Below are 24,579 nucleotides of genomic sequence, written 5' to 3'. Positions count from 1 at the left end.
TCCCTGTATGAGAGAATCCCTGTTGCTGTTTGAGAGCCGTGTCCCTGTATGAGATCTCCTGTCCCTGTATGAGAACCCTGTCCCTGTATGAGAGAACCCCTGTCCCTGTATGAGAGCTCCTGTCCCTGTATGAGATCTCCTGTCCCTGTATGAGAGAATCCCTGTTCCTGTATGAGAGCCCTGTCCCTGTATGAGAGCCCTGTCCCTGCATGAGAGAACCCTTGTCCCTGTATGAGAGCTCCTGTCCCTGTATGAGAACTCCTGTCCCTGTATGAGATCCCCTGTCCCTGTATGAGAGCCCTGTCCCTGTATGAGAGAACCCCTGTCCCTGTATGAGAGCTCCTGTCCCTGTATGAGAGCCCCTGTCCCTGTATGAGAGCCCGTGTCCCTATATGAGAACCCTGTCCCTGTATGAGAGAACCCCTGTTGCTGTATGAGAGAACCCCTGTTGCTGTATGAGAGCCCTGTCCCTGTATGAGAGCTCCTGTCCCTGTATGAGAACCCTGTCCCTGTATGAGAGAGCCCCTGTCCCTGTATGAGAGGAGCTCCTGTCCCTGTATGAGAGCTCCTGTCCCTGTATGAGAGCTCCTGTCCCTGTATGAGAGAACCCCTGTCCCTGTATGAGAGCCGTGTCCCTGTATGAGAGCCGTGTCCCTGTATAAGAGCCCCTGTCGCTGTATGAGAGAGCTCCTGTCCCTGTACGAGAGCCGTGTCCCTGTATGAGGGAGCCCCTGTCCCTGTATGAGAGCTCCTGTCCCTGTATGAGAGCTCCTGTCCCTGTATGAGAGCTCCTGTCCCTGTATGAGAACCCTGTCCCTGTATGAGAGCCCCTGTCGCTGTATGAGAGCCGTGTCCCTGTATAAGAGCCCTGTCCCTGTATGAGAGAGCTCCTGTCCCTGTATGAGAGCTCCTGTCCCTGTATGAGAGCTCCTGTCCCTGTATGAGAGCCCTGTCCCTGTATGAGAGCCGTGTCCCTGTATGAGAGCTGTTTCCCTGTATGAGAGCTCCTGTCCCTGTATGAGAACTCCTGTCCCTGTATGAGATGCCCTGTCCCTGTATAAGAGCCCTGACCCTGTATGAGAGAACCCCTGTCCCTGTATGAGAGCTCATGTCCCTGTATGAGAGCCCCTGTCCCTGTATCAGAGCCCCTGTCCCTATATGAGAACCCTGTCCCTGTATGAGAGAACCCCTGTTGCTGTATGAGAGCCCTGTCCCTGTATGAGAGCCCCTGTCCCTGTATGAGAGCCCCTGTCCCTGTATGAGAGAGCCCCTGTCCCTGTAGGAGAGCTCCTGTCCCTTTTTGAGAGCCCTGTCCCTGTATGAGAGCCGTGTCCGTGTATGAGAGAGCCCCTGTCCCTGTAGAAGAGCCCCTGTCCCTGTATGAGAGCTCCTGTCCCTGTATGAGAAACCCCTGTCCCTGTATGAGAGAACCCCTGTCGCTGTATGAGAGCCCTGTCCCTGTATGAGAGAACCCCTGTCCCTGTATGAGAGAACCCCTGTCCCTGTATGAGAACTCCTGTCCCTGTATGAGAGCCGTGTCCCTGTATGAGAGAACCCCTGTCCCTGTATGAGAGCCGTGTCCCTGTATAAGAGCCCTGTCCCTATATGAGAGAACCCCTGTCCCTGTATGAGAGCCCCTGTCCCTGTATGAGAGAACCCCTGTCCCTGTATGAGAACTCCTGTCGCTGTATGAGAGAGCCCCTGTCCCTGTATGAGAAAACCCCTTTCCCTGTATGAGAGAACCCCTGTCCCTGTATGAGAGAGCCCTGTCCCTGTATGAGAGCTCCTGTCCCTGTATGAGAGAATCCCTGTTGCTGTATGAGATCTCCTGTCCCTGTATGAGAGCCCTGTCCCTGTATGAGAGAACCCCTGTCCCTGTATGAGAGCCCCTGTCCCTGTATGAGAGCCGTGTCCCTGTATGAGATCTCCTGTCCCTGTATGAGAACCCTGTCCCTGTATGAGAACCCTGTCCCTGTATGAGAGAATCCCTGTTGCTGTATGAGAGCCGTGTCCCTGTATGAGATCTCCTGTCCCTGTATGAGAACCCTGTCCCTGTATGAGAGAACCCCTGTCCCTGTATGAGAGCTCCTGTCCCTGTATGAGATCTCCTGTCCCTGTATGAGAGAATCCCTGTTCCTGTATGAGAGCCCTGTCCCTGTATGAGAGCCCTGTCCCTGCATGAGAGAACCCTTGTCCCTGTATGAGAGCTCCTGTCCCTGTATGAGAACTCCTGTCCCTGTATGAGATCCCCTGTCCCTGTATGAGAGCCCTGTCCCTGTATGAGAGAACCCCTGTCCCTGTATGAGAGCTCCTGTCCCTGTATGAGAGCCCCTGTCCCTGTATGAGAGCCCCTGTCCCTATATGAGAACCCTGTCCCTGTATGAGAGAACCCCTGTTGCTGTATGAGAGAACCCCTGTTGCTGTATGAGAGCCCTGTCCCTGTATGAGAGCTCCTGTCCCTGTATGAGAACCCTGTCCCTGTATGAGAGAGCCCCTGTCCCTGTATGAGAGCTCCTGTCCCTGTATGAGAGCTCCTGTCCCTGTATGAGAGAACCCCTGTCCCTGTATGAGAGCCGTGTCCCTGTATGAGAGCCGTGTCCCTGTATAAGAGCCCCTGTCGCTGTATGAGAGAGCTCCTGTCCCTGTATGAGAGCCGTGTCCCTGTATGAGAAAGCCCCTGTCCCTGTATGAGAGCTCCTGTCCCTGTATGAGAGCTCCTGTCCCTGTATGAGAGCTCCTGTCCCTGTATGAGAACCCTGTCCCTGTATGAGAGCCCCTGTCGCTGTATGAGAGCCGTGTCCCTGTATAAGAGCCCTGTCCCTGTATGAGAGAGCCCCTGTCCCTGTAAGAGAGCTCCTGTCCCTGTATGAGAGCTCCTGTCCCTGTATGAGAGCCCTGTCCCTGTATGAGAGCCGTGTCCCTGTATGAGAGCCGTGTCCCTGTATGAGAGCTCCTGTCCCTGTATGAGAACTCCTGTCCCTGTATGAGATCCCCTGTCCCTGTATAAGAGCCCTGACCCTGTATGAGAGAACCCCTGTCCCTGTATGAGAGCTCCTGTCCCTGTATGAGAGCTCCTGTCCCTGTATGAGATCTCCTGTCCCTGTATGAGAGAATCCCTGTTGCTGTATGAGAGCCCTGTCCCTGTATGAGAGCCCTGTCCCTGTATGAGAGAACCCTTGTCCCTGTATGAGAGCTCCTGTCCCTGTATGAGAACTCCTGTCCCTGTGTGAGATCCCCTGTCCCTGTATGAGAGCCCTGTCCCTGTATGAGAGAACCCCTGTCCCTGTATGAGAGCTCCTGTCCCTGTATGAGAGCCCCTGTCCCTATATGAGAACCCTGTCCCTGTATGAGAGAACCCCTGTTGCTGTATGAGAGAACCCCTGTTGCTGTATGAGAGCCCTGTCCCTGTATGAGAGCCCCTGTCCCTGTATGAGAGCCGTGTCCCTGTATGAGAGCCCCTGTCGCTGTATGAGAGCCGTGTCCCTGTATAAGAGCCCTGTCCCTGTATGAGAGAGCCCCTGTCCCTGTAAGAGAGCTCCTGTCCCTGTATGAGAGCTCCTGTCCCTGTATGAGAGCCCTGTCCCTGTATGAGAGCCGTGTCCCTGTATGAGAGCCGTGTCCCTGTATGAGAGCTCCTGTCCCTGTATGAGAACTCCTGTCCCTGTATGAGATCCCCTGTCCCTGTATAAGAGCCCTGACCCTGTATGAGAGAACCCCTGTCCCTGTATGAGAGCTCCTGTCCCTGTATGAGAGCTCCTGTCCCTGTATGAGATCTCCTGTCCCTGTATGAGAGAATCCCTGTTGCTGTATGAGAGCCCTGTCCCTGTATGAGAGCCCTGTCCCTGTATGAGAGAACCCTTGTCCCTGTATGAGAGCTCCTGTCCCTGTATGAGAACTCCTGTCCCTGTGTGAGATCCCCTGTCCCTGTATGAGAGCCCTGTCCCTGTATGAGAGAACCCCTGTCCCTGTATGAGAGCTCCTGTCCCTGTATGAGAGCCCCTGTCCCTATATGAGAACCCTGTCCCTGTATGAGAGAACCCCTGTTGCTGTATGAGAGAACCCCTGTTGCTGTATGAGAGCCCTGTCCCTGTATGAGAGCCCCTGTCCCTGTATGAGAGCCGTGTCCCTGTATGAGAGAGCCCCTGTCCCTGTAGCAGAGCTCCTGTCCCTGTATGAGAGCCCTGTCCCTATATGAGAGCCGTGTCCCTGTATGAGAGAGCCCCTGTCCCTGTAGAAGAGCCCCTGTCCCTGTATGAGAGCTCCTGTCCCTGTATGAGAAACCCGGTCCCTGTTTGAGAGAACCCCTGTCGCTGTATGAGAGCCCTGTCCCTGTATGAGAGCCCCTGTCCCTGTATGAGAGAACCCCTTTCCCTGTATGAGAGAACCCCTGTCCCTGTATGAGAACTCCTGTCCCTGTATGAGAGCCGTGTCCCTGCATGAGAGAACCCCTGTCCCTGTATGAGAGCCGTGTCCCTGTATGAGATCTCCTGTCCCTGTATGAGAACCCTGTCCCTGTATGAGAGAACCCCTGTCCCTGTATGAGAGCCCTGTCCCTGTATGAGAGAGCCCTTGTCCCTGTATGAGAGCCCTTGTCCCTGTATGAGAGCCTTGTCCCTGTATGAGATCTCCTGTCCCTGTATGAGAACCCTGTCCCTGTATGAGAACCCTGTCCCTGTATGAGAGCCATGTCCCTGTATGAAATCTCCTGTCCCTGTATAAGAACCCTGTCCCTGTATGAGAACCCTGTCCCTATATGAGAGAATCCCTGTTGCTGTATGAGAGCCGTGTCCCTGTATGAGATCTCCTGTCCCTGTATGAGAGCCCCTGTCCCTGTATGAGAGCCCCTGTCCCTGTATGAGAGAGCCCCTGTCCCTGTAGGAGAGCTCCTGTCCCTGTATGAGAGCCCTGTCCCTGTATGAGAGCCGTGTCCCTGTATGAGAGAGCCCCTGTCCCTGTAGAAGAGCCCCTGTCCCTGTATGAGAGCTCCTGTCCCTGTATGAGAAACCCGGTCCCTGTATGAGAGAACCCCTGTCGCTGTATGAGAGCCCTGTCCCTGTATGAGAGCCCCTGTCCCTGTATGAGAGAACCCCTGTCCCTGTATGAGAGAACCCCTGTCCCTGTATGAGAGCCGTGTCCCTGTATGAGAGAACCCCTGTCCCTGTATGAGAGCCATGTCCCTGTATAAGAGCCCTGTCCCTATATGAGAGAACCCCTGTCCCTGTATGAGAGCCCCTGTCCCTGTATGAGAGAACCCCTGTCCCTGTATGAGAACTCCTGTCGCTGTATGAGAGAGCCCATGTCCCTGTATGAGAAAACCCCTGTCCCTGTATGAGAGAACCCCTGTCCCTGTATGAGAGAGCCCTGTCCTTGTATGAGAGCTCCTGTCCCTGTATGAGAGAATCCCTGTTGCTGTATGAGAGCCGTGTCCCTGTATGAGATCTCCTGTCCCTGTATGAGAAACCTGTCCCTGTATGAGAGAACCCCTGTCCCTGTATGAGAGCCCTGTCCCTGTATGAGAGAACCCCTGTCCCTGTATGAGAGCCCCTGTCCCTGTATGAGAGCCGTGTCCCTGTATGAGATCTCCTGTCCCTGTATGAGAACCCTGTCCCTGTATGAGAACCCCTGTCCCAGTATGAGAGAATCCCTGTTGCTGTATGAGAGCCGTGTCCCTGTATGAGATCTCCTGTCCCTGTATGAGAACCCTGTCCCTGTATGAGAGAACCCCTGTCCCTGTATGAGAGCTCCTGTCCCTGTATGAGATCTCCTGTCCCTGTATGAGAGAATCCCTGTTGCTGTATGAGAGCCCTGTCCCTGTATGAGAGCCCTGTCCCTGTATGAGAGAACCCTTGTCCCTGTATGAGAGCTCCTGTCCCTGTATGAGAACTCCTGTCCCTGTGTGAGATCCCCTGTCCCTGTATGAGAGCCCTGTCCCTGTATGAGAGAACCCCTGTCCCTGTATGAGAGCTCCTGTCCCTGTATGAGAGCCCCTGTCCCTATATGAGAACCCTGTCCCTGTATGAGAGAACCCCTGTTGCTGTATGAGAGAACCCCTGTTGCTGTATGAGAGCCCTGTCCCTGTATGAGAGCCCCTGTCCCTGTATGAGAGCCGTGTCCCTGTATGAGAGAGCCCCTGTCCCTGTAGCAGAGCTCCTGTCCCTGTATGAGAGCCCTGTCCCTGTATGAGAGCCGTGTCCCTGTATGAGAGAGCCCCTGTCCCTGTAGAAGAGCCCCTGTCCCTGTATGAGAGCTCCTGTCCCTGTATGAGAAACCCGGTCCCTGTTTGAGAGAACCCCTGTCGCTGTATGAGAGCCCTGTCCCTGTATGAGAGCCCCTGTCCCTGTATGAGAGAACCCCTGTCCCTGTATGAGAGAACCCCTGTCCCTGTATGAGAACTCCTGTCCCTGTATGAGAGCCGTGTCCCTGCATGAGAGAACCCCTGTCCCTGTATGAGAGCCGTGTCCCTGTATAAGAGCCCTGTTCCTATATGAGAGAACCCCTGTCCCTGTATGAGAGCCCCTGTCCCTGTATGAGAGAACCCCTGTCCCTGTATGAGAACTCCTGTCGCTGTATGAGAGAGCCCCTGTCCCTGTATGAGAAAACTCCTGTCCCTGTATGAGAGAACCCCTGTCCCTGTATGAGAGCCCTGTCCCTGTATGAGAGCTCCTGTCCCTGTATGAGAGAATCCCTGTTGCTGTATGAGAGCCGTGTCCCTGTATGAGATCTCCTGTCCCTGTATGAGAACCCTGTCCCTGTATGAGAGAACCCCTGTCCCTGTATGAGAGCCCTGTCCCTGTATGAGAGAGCCCCTGTCCCTGTATGAGAGCCCTTGTCCCTGTATGAGAGCCGTGTCCCTGTATGAGATCTCCTGTCCCTGTATGAGAACCCTGTCCCTGTATGAGAACCCTGTCCCTGTATGAGAGCCATGTCCCTGTATGAAATCTCCTGTCCCTGTATGAAAACCCTGTCCCTGTATGAGAACCCTGTCCCTGTATGAGAGAATCCCTGTTGCTGTATGAGAGCCGTGTCCCTGTATGAGATCTCCTGTCCCTGTATGAGAACCCTGTCCCTGTATGAGAGAACCCCTGTCCCTGTATGAGAGCCCCTGTCCCTGTATGAGAGCCCTTGTCCCTGTATGAGAGCCGTGTCCCTGTATGAGATCTCCTGTCCCTGTATGAGAACCCTGTCCCTGTATGAGAACCCTGTCCCTGTATGAGAGCCATGTCCCTGTATGAAATCTCCTGTCCCTGTATGAAAACCCTGTCCCTGTATGAGAACCCTGTCCCTGTATGAGAGAATCCCTGTTGCTGTATGAGAGCCGTGTCCCTGTATGAGATCTCCTGTCCCTGTATGAGAACCCTGTCCCTGTATGAGAGAACCCCTGTCCCTGTATGAGAGCTCCTGTCCCTGTATGAGATCTCCTGTCCCTGTATGAGAGAATCCCTGTTGCTGTATGAGAGCCCTGTCCCTGTATGAGAGCCTGTCCCTGTATGAGAGAACCCTTGTCCCTGTATGAGAGCTCCTGTCTCTGTATGAGAGCCCCTGTCCCTGTATGAGAGCTCCTGTCCCTGTATGAGAACCCTGTCCCTGTATGAGAGAACCCCTGTTGCTGTATGAGAGTTCTGTCCCTGTATGAGAGCCCCTGTCCCTGTATGAGAGCCATGTCCCTGTATGAGAGAGCCCCTGTCCCTGTAGGAGAGCCCCTGTCCCTGTATGAGAGCCCCTGTTTCTGTATGAGAGCTCCTGTCCCTGTATGAGAGCCCCTGTCCCTGTATGAGAGAACCCCAGTCCCTGTATGAGAACCCCTGTCCCTGTATGAGAGCCCCTGTCCCTGTATGAGAGAACCCCTGTCCCTGTATGAGAACTCCTGTCGCTGTATGAGAGCCCCTGTCCCTGTATGAGAAAACCCCTGTCCATGTATGAGAAAACCCCTGTCCCTGTATGAGAGCCTCTGTCCCTGTATGAGAGAACCCCTGTCCCTGTATGAGAGCCCCTGTCCCTGTATGAGAGCCCCTGTCCCTGTTTGAGAGAACCCCTGTCCCTGTATGAGAACTCCTGTCGCTGTATGAGAGCCCCTGTCCCTGTATGAGAAAACCCCTGTCACTGTATGAGAAAACCCCTGTCCCTGTATGAGAGCCCTGTCCCTGTATGAGAGAACCCCTGTCCCTGTATGAGAAAACCCCTGTCCCTGTATGAGAACCCCTGTCCCTGCATGAGAACTCCTGTCGCTGTATGAGAGCCCCTGTCCCTGTATGAGAAAACCCCTGTCCCTGTATGAGAACCCCTGTCCCTGCATGAGAGCCCCTGTCCCTGTATGAGAACCCCTGTCCCTGTATAAGAACCCCTGTCCCTGTATGAGAGCCCTGTCCCTGTATGAGAGCCCCTGTCCCTGTATGAGAGCCGTGTCCCTGTATAAGAGCCCTGTCCCTGTATGAGAGAGCCCCTGTCCCTGTATGAGAGCCCCTGTCCCTGTATAAGAGAGCCCTCTCCCTGTATGAGAGCCCCTGTCCCTGTATGAGAGCCCCTGTCCCTGTATGAGAGTCCCTGTCCCTGTATGAGAGTAGTTCTTTCCAGTCTGACCACAGTGCTCTCTGCTGACACCTCTGTCCATGTTAGGAACTGTCTAGAGTAGGAGCAAATTCCATAGCAAACCTCTCCTGCTCAGGACAGTTCCTGATATGGACAGAGGTGTCAGCAGAGAGCACTGTGGTCAGAATGGAAAGCAGCAGTATACAGATAGAGCTGGAAAGGGGGGATCTAATAGAAGATGAGCTCTTCCTGTAGTTCACAGTAAGTCAGCTCACCCAGGACTGACCACTTCCTCTGACACATTAAACACTGTGATTTTCTCTAGGTCACACTGATGATCACATGACACAGTTACAGTCACATGTATCTCCCATCACACCCCTGCACCATGCCACTCACATCACTCAGCAGGTGTTTCCTCCAGTTGTCTGAGAAGTGAGGTGTGTACAAACCTGTGACCTGTGCCCCCACCATACCCCCATCATAATACCGCCATCATAATACCGCCATCACAATACCGCCATCACAATACCGCCATCACAATACCGCCATCATAATACCACCATCATAATACCACCATCATAATATCGCCATCATAATACCGCCATCATAATACCGCCATCTTAATACCACCATCTTAATACCGCCATCATAATACCGCCATCATAATACCGCCATCATAATACCGCCATCATAATACCTCATAATACCACCATCATAATACCGCCATCAAAATACCGCCATCATCATACCTCATAATACCACCATCATAATACCGCCATCATAATACCGCCATCATAATACCTCATAATACCACCATCATAATACCGCCATCATAATACCGCCATCATAAAACCTCATAATACCACCATCATAATACCGCCATAAAAATACCGCCATCATCATACCTCATAATACCACCATCATAATACCACCATCATAATACCGCCATCATAATACCGCCATCATAATATCGCCATCATAATACCGCCCTCATAATACCACCATCATAATACCGCCATCAAAATACCGCCATCATCATACCTCATAATACCACCATCATAATACCGCCATCATAATACCGCCATCATAATACCACCATTATAATACCGCCATCATAATACCGCCATCATAATACCGCCATCATAATATCGCCATCATTATACCGCCATCATAATACCACCATCATAATAACACCATCATAATACCGCCATCATAATACAGCCATCACAATACCCCCATCATAATACCGCCATCATAATACCCCCATCATGATACCACCATCATAATACCACCATCATAATACCACCATCATGTCACTTACCTGCCCATTCTTTGTTTCATTATATGTATGGAGTTCCTCAGGGGCGTTGTCTACGAGTTCTGGATTATTCTGGAAGGAATGTGGAAGACAATAACATATTAATAGTAATAAAAACATAAAGAGAATGTGTCATCAGGACAGGACCTGCGGTTTAATACAAGTTTATACGGTAGCCATATTTTTTTTTTGCTTTTGTTGATGTATTTTTTGAATTTACTATTTTACTATTGATATTATAAAATAATCCTAAAATCTTACAGTCTTCATTCTGGCAACTAGCGGAGACTTCCTGTTCTGTACAGATCACTTCCTAGCAGTCTCCTCCTTATTATCATAGACAGGAATACAGTGACAGGTGACACCAGTATATAGATAAAAGAAGTACACACAGCAGATGTTGATCACAGATCAGTCTCCCCCTCCCTGTAGAATGACCCGTTTTGAAGGTCACTGAGCATCCCCAGAAACCCTTTCTCATTCATATCAATGGAACAACTTCAGTCTATTGTTGCCTATGTCCACAGGGCTTGCCTTAAAGCATAACTCTAAATGCTGGAAAGATGAGCCATGCCCCCCCCCCCACCCCCGCCTCCCCCCATAATAATGTACCAAAAAAAAATGAAATAAAAGACATTACAATTAGAAAATAGAAACATATAAAAAATGATTCAGTAAAAAAAATTAGGAGATAAATCTCTGCATTTACTGTTCTGCATCAATGTCTCAAATAAATAATGGAGCAGTTTTGCTTGTGGTTTTAAAGGGGTACTCCGAACGCTGGGTGCGAGCTGCGGCGCTCGTGACGTCAGGCCGCGCACCTCCTGACGTCATGCCATGCCCCCTCAATGCAAGTCTATGGGAGGGGGCGTGGCAGCCGCCACGCCCCCTCCCATAGACTTGCATTGAGGGGGCGTGACATGACGGAATGAGGGGCGTGGCCTTAACATCACAACCCTTTAACCCCTTAAGGACCCAGCCATTTTACACCTTAGGACCCGGCCATTTTTTGCACATCTGACCACTGTCACTTTAAACATTAATAACTCTGGAATGCTTTTAGTTATCATTCTCATTCTGATTTGTTTTTTCGTGACATATTCTACTTTAACTTAGTGGTAAAATTTTTGGTAACTTGCATCCTTTCTTGGTGAAAAATCCCAAAATTTGATGAAACATTTGAAAATTTAGCATTTTTCTAACTTTGAAGCTCTCTGCTTGTAAGGAAAATGGATATTCCAAATAATTTTTTTTTTATTCACATTTCCAATATGTCTACTTTATGTTTGCATCATAAAATTGATGAGTTTTTACTTTTGGAAGACACCAGAGGGCTTCAAAGTTCAGCAGCAATTTTCCAATTTTTCACCAAATTTCCAAACTCGCTATTTTTCATGGACCAGTTCAGGTTTGAAGTGGATTTGAAGGGTCTTCATATTAGAAATACCCCACAAATGACCCCATTATAAAAACTGCACCCCCCCAAAATATTCAAAATGACATTCAGTAAGTGTTTTAACCCTTTAGGTGTTTCACAGGAATAGCAGCAAAGTGAAGGAGAAAATTCCCAATCTCCATTTTTTACACTCGCATGTTCTTGTAGACCCAATTTTTGAATTTTTACAAGGGGTAAATGGAGAAAATGTATACTTCTATTTGTAGCCCAATTTCTCTCGAGTAAGCACACACCTCATATGTCTATGTAAAGTGTTCGGCGGGCGCAGTAGAGGGCTCAGAAGCGAAGGAGCGACAAGGGGATTTTGGAGAGTACGTTTTTCTGAAATGGTTTTGGGGGGCATGTTTCATTTAGGAAGCCCCTATGGTGCCAGAAAAGCAAAAAAAAAAAAAAAAACACATGCCATACCATTTTGGAAACTAGACCCCTTGAGGAACATAACAAGGAATAAAGTGAGCCTTAATACCCCATAGGTGTTTCACGACTTTTGCATATGTAAAAAAAATTAAAAAAATGTCACTAAAATGTGTGTTTCCCCCCAAATTTCACAAATTTGTAACCCCATCTCTTCTGAGTATGGAGGTACCCCATAAGTTGACCTGAAGTGCACTACGGGCGAACTACAATGCTCAGAAGAGAAGGAGTCATATTTGGCTTTTTGAGAGCAATTTTGCTCGGGGGGCATGTCGCATTTAGGAAGCCCCTATGGTACCAGGTCAGCAAAAAAAAAAACCACATGGCATACCATTTTGGAAACTAGACCCCTTGAGGAACATAACAAGGGGTACAGTGAGCATTTACCCCCCCCCCCCCCCCCCCCCCGGTGTCTGTCAGATCTTTGGAACAGTGGGCTGTACAAAACTTTTAATTTGTACAGCCCACTGTTCCAAAGATCTGTCAGACACCAGTGGGGTGTAAATTCTCACTGTACCTCTCATTACATTCCGTGAGGGGTGTAGTTTCTGAAATGGGGTCACATGTCGTTTTTTTTTTTTTGCATTTGTCAAAACCGCTGTAACAATCAGCCACCCCTGTGCAAATCACCTCAAATGTACATGGCGCACTCTCCCTTCTGGGCCTTGTTGTGCGCCCCCAGAGCACTTTGCGCCCACTTATGGGGTATCTCCGTAGTCGGGAGAAATTGCATTACAAATTTTGGGGGGCTTTTTTCCCATTTACCTCTTGTCAAAATGAAAAGTATAGGGCAACACTAGCATGTTAGTGTAAAAAAATTATTTTTTTACACTAACATGCTGGTGTAGACTCCAACTTCACCTTTTCATAAGGGGTGAAAGGAGAAAATACCCCCCAAAATTTGTTAGGCAATTTCTCCCGAGTACGGCGATACCCTATATGTGGCCCTAAACTGTTGCCTTGAAATACGACAGGGCTCCAAAGTGAGAGCGCCATGCGCATTTGAGGCCTGAATTAGGGATTTGCATAGGGGTGGACATAAGGGTATTCTACGCCAGTGATTCCCAAACAGGGTGCCTCCAGCTGTTGCAAAACTCCCAGTATACTTGGACAATCAACGGCTGTCCGGCAATACTGGGAGTTGTTGTATTGCAACAGCTGGAGGCTCCATTTTGGAAAGAGTGGCGTACCAGACGTTTTTCATTTTTATTGGGGAGGGGGGCTGTGTAGGGGTATGTGTATATGTAGTGTTTTTTATTTTATTTTGTGTTAGTGTAGTGTTTTTAGGGTACAGTCACATGGGCGGGGGGTTACAGCGAGTTTCCCGCTGCGAGTTTGAGCTGCCGCGCAAAATTTGCTGCATCGCAAACTTGCAGGCTGATACTCACTGTAAGCCCCCTGCCCATGTGAATGTACCCTGTACATTCACAGGGGGGGGGGGGGGACCTCCAGCTGTTGCAAAACTACAACTCCCAGCATGCACAGTCTATCAGTGCATGCTGGTAGTTATAGTTTTGCAACAGCTGGAGGCACACGGGTTGGGAAACACTGAGTTAGGAAACAGACAATGTTTCCCAACCAGTGTGCCTCCAGTTGTTGCAAAACCACAACTCCCAAACATTCTCAGGCATGCTGGAAGTAGTAGTTCGGCAACATCTTTAGAGCCAGATGTTGCTGAACTACAACTCCCAGCATGCTTGGAGTTGTAGTTTTGCAACATCTGGAGGACTACAGTTTGCAGACCACCGTATCGGGACGTCCAGGGTCCTTAAAGCCCAGGGTGCGTGGACGTCCCCGTACGTCCTGGGTCCTTAAGAGGTTAAAGGGGTACTCCACTGGAAAAAAAAAATGTATTTATTCAACTGGTGCCAGAAAGTTAAAAAGATTTGTAAATTACTTCTATTAAAAAATGTCATCCTTCCAGTACTTATCAGCTGCTGTATGCTCCACAGAAAGTTATTTTCTTTTTAAATTTCTTTTCTGTCTGACCACAGTGCTCTCTGCTGACACCTCTGTCCATGTCAGGAACTGTCCAGAGTAGAAGAGGTTTGATACAGGGATTTGCTCCTACTCTTAGACATTTCTTAAAATAGACAGAGGTGTCAGCAGAGAGCACTGTGGTCAGGCAGAAAGGAAATTCAAAAAGAAAAGAACTTCCTGTGGATCATACAGCAGCTGATAAGTACTGGAAGGGTAAATATTTTTTAATTGAAGAAATTTACAAATCTGTATAACTTTCTGGCACCAGTTGATTTAAAGGGGTAATCCTGTGGAAAACTCTTTTTTTTTTAAATCAGCTGGTTATACAGAAAGTTATACAGATTTGTAAATTACTTCTATTAAAAAATCTTAATCCTTCCAGTACATTTTATGGGCTGTATACTACAGAGGAAATGTTTTTCTTTTTTGGATTTCTCTGATGTCACAACCACAGTGCTCTCTGCTGACCTCTGCTGTTCATTTTAGGAACTGTCCAGAGCACCATATGTTTGCTATGGGGATTTTCTCCTGCTCTGGACAGTTCCAAAAATGGACAGCAGAGGTCAGCAGAGAGCACTGTGGTCATGACAGAAGAGAAATCCAAAAAGAAAAGCATTTCTTAAAAAGTACTGGAAGGATTAAGATTTTTTTTTAATAGAAGTCATTTACAAATCTTAGAGAATAAAAAAGATCACTAGCGCTGGAGGGGTCTGGTTTGATGTGTGATTGTACTGCTGCTTTACTATAAATGTGCTCCCCTATGGATGAACACTGTGTAAAAAGTAATGTACTGAAAAATAATTGAATAGTAAGCGCCGTATTATCCCCACACGTTACACAGGTTGCTGATAAAAATCGGTGGTTGCGGTGTAAGTGTAATGATGCGGTTACAGCGCGATCGCTGTGTATAGCAGTGAAGGAGGTAACGCTCTGCAGATACGTGGGCTCCCTGAAGTGGTGTTCCAGAGGTTGCAAGTGGTTCTTACTGAATTGACTCCCGGATGTAGCACGTTACTTCTTTTAATGTTGTTTCCCAGAGTGTTACTTCATGAAGGGTCCGGTCTCTAGGAAGGAGCGTGGATTGCAGTGGGAGCGCGCCCCGGCCGGTGGCGCCTCTACCAACTTGCACGCACACGCTACGATCAGGTTAAGGTTCCGACTGAGTGTGTTGTGAGTGACGTCACTATGGTATCCTCAGCCGTCCACAAGGCTATCGACGTACGTTTCGGAAGTCTCGGCTTCCTTCGTCTGTTTAAAGGGGTATTCCAGGAAAAAAACTTTTTTTTTACATATATCAACTGGCTCCAGAAAGTTAAACAGATTTGTAAATTACTTCTATTAAAAAATCTTAATCCTTTCAGTACTTATGAGCTTCTGAAGTTAAGGTTGTTCTTTTCTGTCTAAGTCCTCTCTGATGACACGTGTCTCGGGAAACGCCCAGTTTAGAAGAGGTTTGCTATGGGGATTTGCTTCTAAACTGGGCGTTTCCTGAGACACGTGTCATCAGAGAGGACTTAGACAGAAAAGAACAACCTTAACTTCAGAAGCTCATAAGTACTGAAAGGATTAAGATTTTTTTATAGAAGTAATTTACAAATCTGTTTAACTTTCTGGAGCCAGTTGATATATATATATATATATATATATATATATATACATATATATATATATATGTATATATATATATATATATATATAAATTTTCTTGGAATACCCCTTTAACTTTCTGGCACCAGTTGATTTAAATTAAAAAAAATTCCACAGTAGTACCCCTTTAAAATAAAAAAAAATTCCAATGAAGTACCCCTTTAAGTAAAAAAATCTTCTATGATTTTGTCCATACAGCTCATCGCCAAAGCTATGTTCTCCATGTTACAGACTACAACCAAACCCTGTGTAATCTGGTGGTACCAGTATTCTTAGTAGTATCAGATCACCACATAGGAGGGCACCCTAATTAGGTGGAGGTCCAGAACATTGGCATTGGGGTCTTGTTATACCTCATATAGATACTGTAGGTTGTCTACTTACATTGTTGAGGCCACTGCCCCTCCGGTTGCTCGAATATGGCTTCTGTAAGGTACAAAGTTTGTTTCGTTAACATAAAATCTAAGTCAACTACAGAATTTTTTTTTTATCCCAGATAAAGGGGTTCTCCACTTAAAATATGCTAATCACAGAGTGTCTCCCCACTGGAACCCCCACGATCAGCTGTTATCTGGGAAGTGAATTAGGGTCTATGCACACGGCAGAATTTCCGCACATCCGCACCGATTCCACTTCCGCATTAAAGGGGTACTCCGGTGAAAACCTTTTTTCTTTTAAATCAACTGGTGACAGAAAGTTAAACATATTTGTAAATTACTTCTATTAAAAAATCTTAATCCTTCCAGTACTTATTAGCTGCTGAATGCTACAGAGGAAATTCCTTTCTTTTTGGAACACTGATGACATCACGAGCACAGTGCTCTCTGCTGACATCTCTGTCCATTTTAGCAACCATGCATAGCAGATGTATGCTAAGGGCAGCATGGTGGTTAGCACTGCTGCCTTGCAGTGCTGGGGACTTGGGTTCAAATCCCACTAAGGACAACAATAAATAAAGTGTTATTATTATTATAATAACGTCAGCAGAGAGAACTGTGCTCGTGATGTCATCAGAGAGCATTCCAAAAAGAAAAGAATTTCCTCTGTAGTATTCAGCGGCTAATAAGTACTGGAAGTATTAAGATTTTTTAATAGAAGTAATTTACAAATATGTTTAACTTTCTGCCACCAGTTGATTTGAAAGAAAATACGTTTTCACCGGAGTACCCCTTTAATTTGGGTGGTTTCTGGCTTGCGCAGATTTTGTGCGGAATTGATGCGGAATGACGTGTGACGTCACGCCCTGCCCCCGCTATGCAAGTCTATGGGAGGGGGCGTGACGCCCCCTCCCATAGACTTGCATAGCGGGGGCGGGGCGGGATGTCACACGGGGGCGGAGTCATGACGTCACGATACTCTGGCCCCATGGTCGGCACCGGGCAGTTTGTGATCGTGCAGCTCAAAGAGCTGGGTGCCGAATGCAAGATTGCGGATAGGGGATAAGATGTCTTAGGGCCGGAGTACCCCTTTAAGTGGGCATTTATATAAATGATAATGGGAAGTGCCCTTTTTTTCAGTTCAGCCCCTGCCCCCCCCCCCCCCCAAAAAAAAAAACATCTGTGCACGTCCCTGCATAGAAGTCTATTGGGCTTTAATTTGAGGTGGAAATTCTGCCGTGTGACTAAGACCCTATTTAGCAATTGTTTAAAGGGGTACTCCACTGTAAAACATTTTTTTTTTAAATCAACTGGTGCCAGAAAGTTAAACAGATTTGTAAATTACTTCTACTTAAAAATCGTAATCCTTCCAGTAGTACTTTTTTAGTTTCTTTTCTGTCTGACCACAGTGCTCTCTGCTGACACCTCTGTCCATGTCAGGAACTGTCCAGAGCAGGAGCAAATCCCCATAGAAAACCTCTCCTGTTCTGGACAGTTCCTGACATGGACAGAGGTGTCAGCAGAGAGCACTGTGGTCAGACAGAAAGGAAATAGAAAAAGAAAAGAACTTCCTCTGTAGTATACATCAGCTGATGAGTAATGAGTACTGGACGGATTAAGATTAAGAGAAGTCATTTGAATTCTGGCACCAGTTGATTTAAAAAAAAAAAAAAATCCAGCGGAGTACCCCTTTAATTCTCCTGTTGCACTCCCAGAGGAGAAATGAAGTATCACATCCTATAATAAAACAAACAAATGTTTAGATTCTTAGGCGTAGGGTCCTACAAAACAAAAGGTGAATATTTAAAAAGAATTGTGTTTAAAATGAGAAAATAAAAATAAAAAATAACCTTAAAATGTAAATATCTGTAAAATTCATGGCTTAGCAATATCCATCTACCTCTGTACACCAACTAGGGGGTTTATTCCACAAGAAATTAAAGGGGTATTCCAATGAAATATTTTTTTTTATATCATCTGATTCCAGAAAGTTATACAGATTTGTAAATTACTTCTATTAAAAAATCTTAATCCTACCAGTACTTATCAGCTGCTGAAGTTGAGTTGTTCTGTCTGACCACAGCGCTCTCTGTTGACACCTCTGTTTGTCTCAGGAACTGTCCGGAACAGGAGAGGTTTGCTCTGGGGATTTGCACCGACTCTGAACAGTTCCTGAGACAGACAGAGGTGTCAGCAGAGAGCAATGTGGTCAGACAGAAAAGAACAACTCAACTTTAGCAACTGATAAGTACTGGTAGGATTAAGATTTTTTTTAATAGAAGTAATTTACAAATCTGTTTAACTTTCTGGAGCCAGTTGATATGAAAAAAAAATTGTTTTTCACTTGAGTACCACTTTAACTATGCAGTAACATTCCCTTAATTGAAGCTCCACCCCAAATGAAGCTCCACCCCAAATAAAGCCAAAGCGCCCTCCAAATAACCCTGTGATAAATATTAGAATAATCTCTACCATTTGTGGTCCAGTTTGCTCCAGACAATGCTGATGCACAATGTTGGTTTTCTTTGATTCTACCCATGGGTCACTGACCCATCAGTGGTCCTGTCCAGGACCTATGTGCATATGCCCCCGGTTAGAGTCCTACATGGCCCGTTACCTGCTCGTCATTGATGCAGGCCATCACAGTGTCTTGACTTGTGGAGCTGATCATGTTCCAATAGGTGTGGGCCTCGGTGCTCCTGAGATCAAAAGTCATGGGCAGTCCTCCGGTCAGGTTCATGAAGGCGTCACAGGGGTTTCCCCAGTGTAAATTTTCATATGAACCTAAAAATCTAAAAAAAAAAATGTATACTGTCATTTTTTATTTCTGTAATGACTGTGGAGACAAAAAACCCTAGAAATACTGCGTCTAAGACAGAAGGTGACGCATCATGGGGGCACCAGACGTCGGCCCATAGAGAGCCCAATGGTCTGTATTATGAAACTGTAGACATCTGCGTGCCAGTGCATGAGGCCTAACAAGACTTCAACAAAAAAACACAAAACCCACACGATGATACATTTAGGGCCATATGTGAATAATAAAGCAGAGCCACCGCCACCTTCCAGCCTTTGAGCATAGCACCCTCTTCTGGTCTACTATTAGTCTAAGTAATCATGTCTCTCCTGACCTCCTAAAAGGTCAGTGAGCCCAAAGTCTCTTGTCATCCTCCAAGAACCCTTTGCCCTGAGTGTTCTAAAGGACCCGTCCCTGTTCCTCTGGTCCTAAGCGATAAGGTCCATTTGGTTGTTGGTGTCACTACTGCGGGCACTGCACAGTGTAGTGGTTTCTACTCCATACCCAGTTAGTTATTTTCCCATGTCAGTTGTCTACTGTCCGCCCTGTGCTCAGTCTGCCTCTCGCTTTCGAGTGAACTCCACTTGCCTAGACCCATGCCTGTCTGACCAGTCTGCCACATTACAAATTGGTCTTCAAAATATCCACTAAAAACTTACAAAGGTTGAAGGGGTACTTCTCTGCCCCAGCGTTCGGAGCATTTGTTCTGAACACTTAGAGCGGGCGATGGGGGGTTGTGACGTCACAGCCATGCCCCTTGTAACGTCACGCCATGCCCCCTCAATACAAGTCTATGGGAGGGGGCGTTGTGGCCGCCACGCCCCCTCCCATAGACTTGCATGAGAGGGCGTGGTGTGACATCACAGGGGGGTGGCCTTGACGTCCCGACCCCGCTGCTGGCACCCAGTGTTCTAAACCAATGCCGGGTGCTGCACAGAGATCGTGGGGGTCCCAGCTGAAGGACCCCCACGATCAGACATCTTGTCCCCAATCCATTGGAGTAGTCCCCTATCCTTTGGGGGTACTCCACCGGAAAACATTTTTCTTTTAAATCAACTGTTGCCAAAAATCTTAATCCTTCCAGTACTTATCAGCTCTTGTATGCTCCACAGGAAGCTCTATTCTTTTTGAATTTCCTTTCTGCCTGACCACAGTGCTCTCTGCTGACACCTCTGTCCATGTCAGGAATTGTCCAGAGTAGGAGCAAATCTATACTGCTCTGGACAGTTCCTAAAATGGACAGAGGTGTCAGCAGAGAGCACTGTGGTCAGACTGGAAAGAACTACACAACTTCCCGTGGAGCATACAGCAGCTGATAAGTACTGGAAGGATTAAGATTTTTAAATAGAAGTAATTTACAAATCTATTTAACTTTCTGGCATCAGTTGATAAAAAAAATAAAAACAATTATGTATCCAGTGATGTACCCCTTTAAGGTTGATGAACCTATAATCCCTTAGACCCAAGCAATACTCTGGGAATTCAAATGGTCCACATCATCTCCAGTAATCCCTGTGTAACCTAAAGAATACAGTTCCTCATGGACGTGCAGAAACTCAAGTCTTCATAAGCCTCCTCAGATATTAAGTTGATTTTGAAAACCCCAGATGGCCCATGATACCCCATGTGTCTTGCATTATGGGGTATTCCGGGCAAACATTTTTTAACCCCTATTCAAGGGATAGGGGATAAAATGTCTGATCGGGGGGGGGGGGCACTGCTGAGATTCCCCGCGATCTCCCTGCAGCACCCGCATTCTATGTGGGTGCTGAATCTCCAGTTTTGGAAACCTCCGGGTTTCCGGGACTGGGGACATGACATCACGCCACATCCCCTCCATTCATGTCTATGGGAGGGGGTGACACTCCAAAGGAACGCCGGGTGCAGCAGGAAGATCACGAGGGTCCCCAGAGGTGGGACCCCTGTGATCAGGCATCTTTTTCCCTATGCTTTGGATAGGGGATAAAATGGACCCTTTAAAGGGGTACTCTGCTCCTAGACATCTTATCCCCTATCCAAAGCATAGAGAAAAAGATGTCTGATCACAGGGGTCCCACCTCTGGGGACCCTCGTGATCTTCTTGCTGCACCCGGTGTTCCTTTGGCGTGTCGGGTGCAGCGCCAGAGGCTCGTGATGTCATGGTCATGCCCTGCTCGTGAAGTCACGGCCACGCCCCCTCAATGCAAGTCAATGTGAGGGGGCCCATAGACTTGCAATGAGAGGGCATGGGCGTGACGTCACGAGCCTCTACCCTGCATCGCCAGTCATCCTGCACAGAGGGAAGTTCGCTCGTGCACCGGATGTCTGGGTGTGCCGCAGCCAAGATCGTGGGGGTCCCCAGTGGCAGGACCCCCGGGATCAGACATTTTATCCCCTATCCTTTGGACAGGGAATAAGATATCTAGGGGCGGAGTACCCCTTTAAGGTAGTGATACATTCCTCTCATTCAGGAGAACCTTCAATCATCAGATTACTACACCTTACTTTGCGTAGGCTTTCTCCAGAAGACAAGGCCAAAATTCATTTTCGCAGGATGGCTGCACGGACAGATATTTTCCGTCAAGGAACGGCAGCAAGTCATCTATCACAATATCCACCCACTCTCCAAGGTGCCACAACTGGAAAAACAAAAACACAGCAAATATTATCGTAAGAATCTTCTGAATGTCTTAAGGGGTATTCCAGTAAAAAAATTAACATTTTTAAATCAACTGGCTCCAGAAAGATAGATTTGTAAATTACTTCTATTAAAAAAAATCTTACACCTTCTAGTACTTACCAGCTGCTGAAGTTGAGTTGTTCTTTTCAGTTAGACCACAGTGCTCTCTGCTGACACCTCTGTCTGTCTCAGGAACTGTCCAGAGTAGGAGCAAATCACCATAGCAAACCTCTCCTGCTCTGGAAAGTTCCTGAGACAGACAGAGGTGTCAGCAGAGAGCCCTGTGGTCAAACAGAAAAGAACAACTCAACTTCAGCAGCTGATAAGTACTGGAAGGATTAAGATTTTTTTAATAGAAGTCATTTACAAATCTGTTTAACTTTCTGGAGCCAGTTGATATGACCAAAAATGTTTCACTGGAATACCCCTTTAACATAGCTTTTGTCCTCTTTTGTACCATCCTATGTCTGTTACTATTGTTTATAGCAGTGGTCCCCAAACTGTGGCCCTCCAGATGTTGCAAAACTACAACTCCCAGCATGCCTGGACAGCCAACGGCTGTCCAGGCATGCTGGGAATTGTAGTTTTGCAACATCTGGAGGGCCACAGTTTGGGGACCACTGGTTTATAGGAACATCAAGTGACAACCTTCATTTACCCCAAAGGGGGAACATGGCGGCCAATGTGCCTCTCCATACAGTCAGACATCACCTCCATCTATCAATCCCATACTAGGCGTGGTCGGCATCACACTTGGCAGCGGCAAAGGGACTATGTTAGTTGTCACCCAGTTATTTTAAAGGAGTACTCTGGTATAGGAAAACGTATCCCCTATCCTAAGGACAGGGGATAAGTTTCAGATCGTGGGGGTCTGACCACTGGGACCCTCCATGATCTCCTGTATGTGGCCCCGGAAGGGGGCATATTTGACTACCACACAAAGCGGTGGATGACACGCCCCCTCAATACAACTCCAGGGGGGGGGGGGCGGAGTGCTGCATTCGGCAATCTGCCATAGAGCTGAATTTAGGGGGATTATTGTGCCCCTCTTTGTGCGGTGATTGACACTCGCTGTTTGGCATGAGAGCCGGGGCCCCGTACAGGAGATGTGAAACTTATCCTTAGGATAGGGGATACGTTTTCATATACCGGAGTACTCCTTTAAGTCTTTGCCTACGTTTTCTTTCCATGTTTGCTGATAAAATAGAATGATCATGGTGTGGAGCTAGAGGAGAACACTCTCACCATTATATGCTCCCTCTCCCCTCTCACAGCACGAAAAGACTGAAAAAATGCAGCTTCATCCCCCTCTTCACCCCTCCATCTCTTCTCCTCACAGAATTCAGTTATTTTAGATGTAGGAACTGCAGGAAGGTTAAAGGGGCACTACAGGAATTAGTAGTTGCTAGAATTCATTTAAAGGGCCATTCCGGGATTATTTTCCTATTTGACTGTGCTATAGGGGGATGTAAAGTTAGTGTAGTTCATAATATAGTATCTGTACCCGTGTTGATGGCCGGTCTTGCTATTCTTATTAAATCTTTGCTGTGATATTCATTTTAGCAGCATACAAAATGAGTGGTGTCTCAACTTTTCCCAGATTTCAGTGAAGCCCGAGACATTACATCACTAGTCAGGTGTTGAAAGGAAGCCTGTCTGTGCTTCAATGGGTGGAGCGACAGCTGGGTGGTGGGGGAGGGGGGTGGAATCATTCTGTACTGCAATGGGTGGGGTGACTGATGTGTGGGAGGGAGAAAAGGGACCTCAAACTTACAAACGAGGAATCATGGGACTTGTAATTGGAGGGAGGGAACTCCAACAGGAAATAGGCATTTCATAAAAATAAAGCAACAGCAATATGGTGACCTTATCGTCCAACCCAGGTTTTTTTGGATCATTTACCTACCCGCACAACCGGAAATGATGTCACACGCCAAGTCCAGGTGAACTCACATTTATTCAGGTATGTGCGTCACATATTACAGATATTAAATCAAGTCATTTCCCATTATTCTTTGCCATGACTAAGGGTTGTTATTCAGCTCGAAACGTGTCGGCGTGCCTTTTATCTCCCCTGAATTTTTCCATGTTTTAATGAAGGAATAAAGTTTGGATTTTAACAGTGTTTTGCTGTGAAGCTGGATCCATCCTCCATTGTATCCATGCTTATATGGGCAGGTGGCAGCTTCTTCCGAGCTCCAGCGCTTCTTACCCAGAGCAAGTCGTTCTACATCTGGTCCTTTTGGTGAGTGAGCTGAGTTGCTTTTCTACTTATTATCTATACAGCAATATGGTGGACTCAAAACACAGCCATTTAGCCCTAAAAAAAGCATGGATCCTTCTTAAAGGGGTACACCACTGGAAAACTTTTTTTTTCCCAAAATCAACTGGTTCCAGAAAGTAATTTTTTTAACAGATTTGTAATTACTTCTATTAAAAAATCTTAATCCTTCCAGTAGCTGCTGTATGCCCCAGAGGAAGTTGTGTAGTTCTTTCCAATCTGACCACAGTGCTCTCTGCTGACACCTCTGTCTGTGTTAGGAACTGTCCAGAGCAGGAGAAAATCCCCATAGCAAACCTATCCTGCTCTGGACAGTTCCTGACATGGACAGAGGTGGCAGCAGAGAGTAGTGTGGTCAGACTGGAAAGAACTACACAACTTCCTCTGGGGCATACAGCAACTAAGTACTGGAAGGATTAAGATTTTTCAATAGAAGTAATTACAAATCTGTGTTACTTTCTGGAACCAGTTAATTTGAAAAATCTAAAAAAAAATAATAAAAAAAAATGTTTACAAAAATTGTATCTAGATAACCAAGCTGTGGGGTACCAACTTTCCACAGTAAACCCATGTAAGTGACCTACAGGCCTTTTTGTGGTTTCTGACTTTTGTCTCATCTTACATATTAAGATTTCCCATTCCTAATAAATACACCAAAATAAAATATATAATCATTTAGATCTTACTCTGAAATGGAAGATTCCAGCATAGCTTCTGGAGTAGCCTTGACCTTGTGGCATGATGTTGTCCAGTAGCCTGGGTTTAAAGGTAATGGCTCCAATAGCGGATAAGACCCAGCAATCCCCTGTGAAATACATCATCAATGATTGGGTTATCCCTCCGGACCAGACTAAGATCAACAAAAGGCAACTGGATGCATGGGGGACCCAGATGGGCACAATAATGGGCCCCAAATGCCCAGCAGAAGACAGTTCTATTTGAAACCAATCACTTGTATTTACTTATCGGCTTTATCCCAAGTTTTTGGTTTTCCAATACGTCTACAAAAATGTTGTCTGATTTACACAATCATTTGACAACAACATCACTACTGAATTAGTGGAGCATGTAGCATTGTCTTTATCTTTACTTCAATAGTTGGGCCTCATCCTATGATGGAT

The 24,579-nt window shown here is 47.1% G+C and overlaps 1 protein-coding gene across 1 annotated transcript in view; it reads right to left on the bottom strand.

Annotated features, from left to right (window-relative positions):
- LOC130360882 (calpain-13-like) overlaps positions 1-24,579 on the bottom strand; it is a 110,053-nt gene that overhangs the window by 74,010 nt on the left and 11,464 nt on the right. The window contains exons 4-8 of the mRNA XM_056563427.1: positions 24,145-24,263; positions 21,003-21,136; positions 18,339-18,513; positions 15,729-15,770; positions 9,851-9,919 (exon numbers count right to left, since the gene is read on the bottom strand). Of these exons, the coding sequence (XP_056419402.1) occupies positions 9,851-9,919; positions 15,729-15,770; positions 18,339-18,513; positions 21,003-21,136; positions 24,145-24,263 (539 nt within the window). The remainder of the gene's footprint in view (positions 1-9,850; positions 9,920-15,728; positions 15,771-18,338; positions 18,514-21,002; positions 21,137-24,144; positions 24,264-24,579) is intronic.

This window comes from Hyla sarda, chromosome 3 (assembly GCF_029499605.1).
Source record: "Hyla sarda isolate aHylSar1 chromosome 3, aHylSar1.hap1, whole genome shotgun sequence".
NCBI lineage: Eukaryota > Metazoa > Chordata > Amphibia > Anura > Hylidae > Hyla > Hyla sarda.
This window is presented reverse-complemented; position numbering and strand designations above follow the sequence as displayed.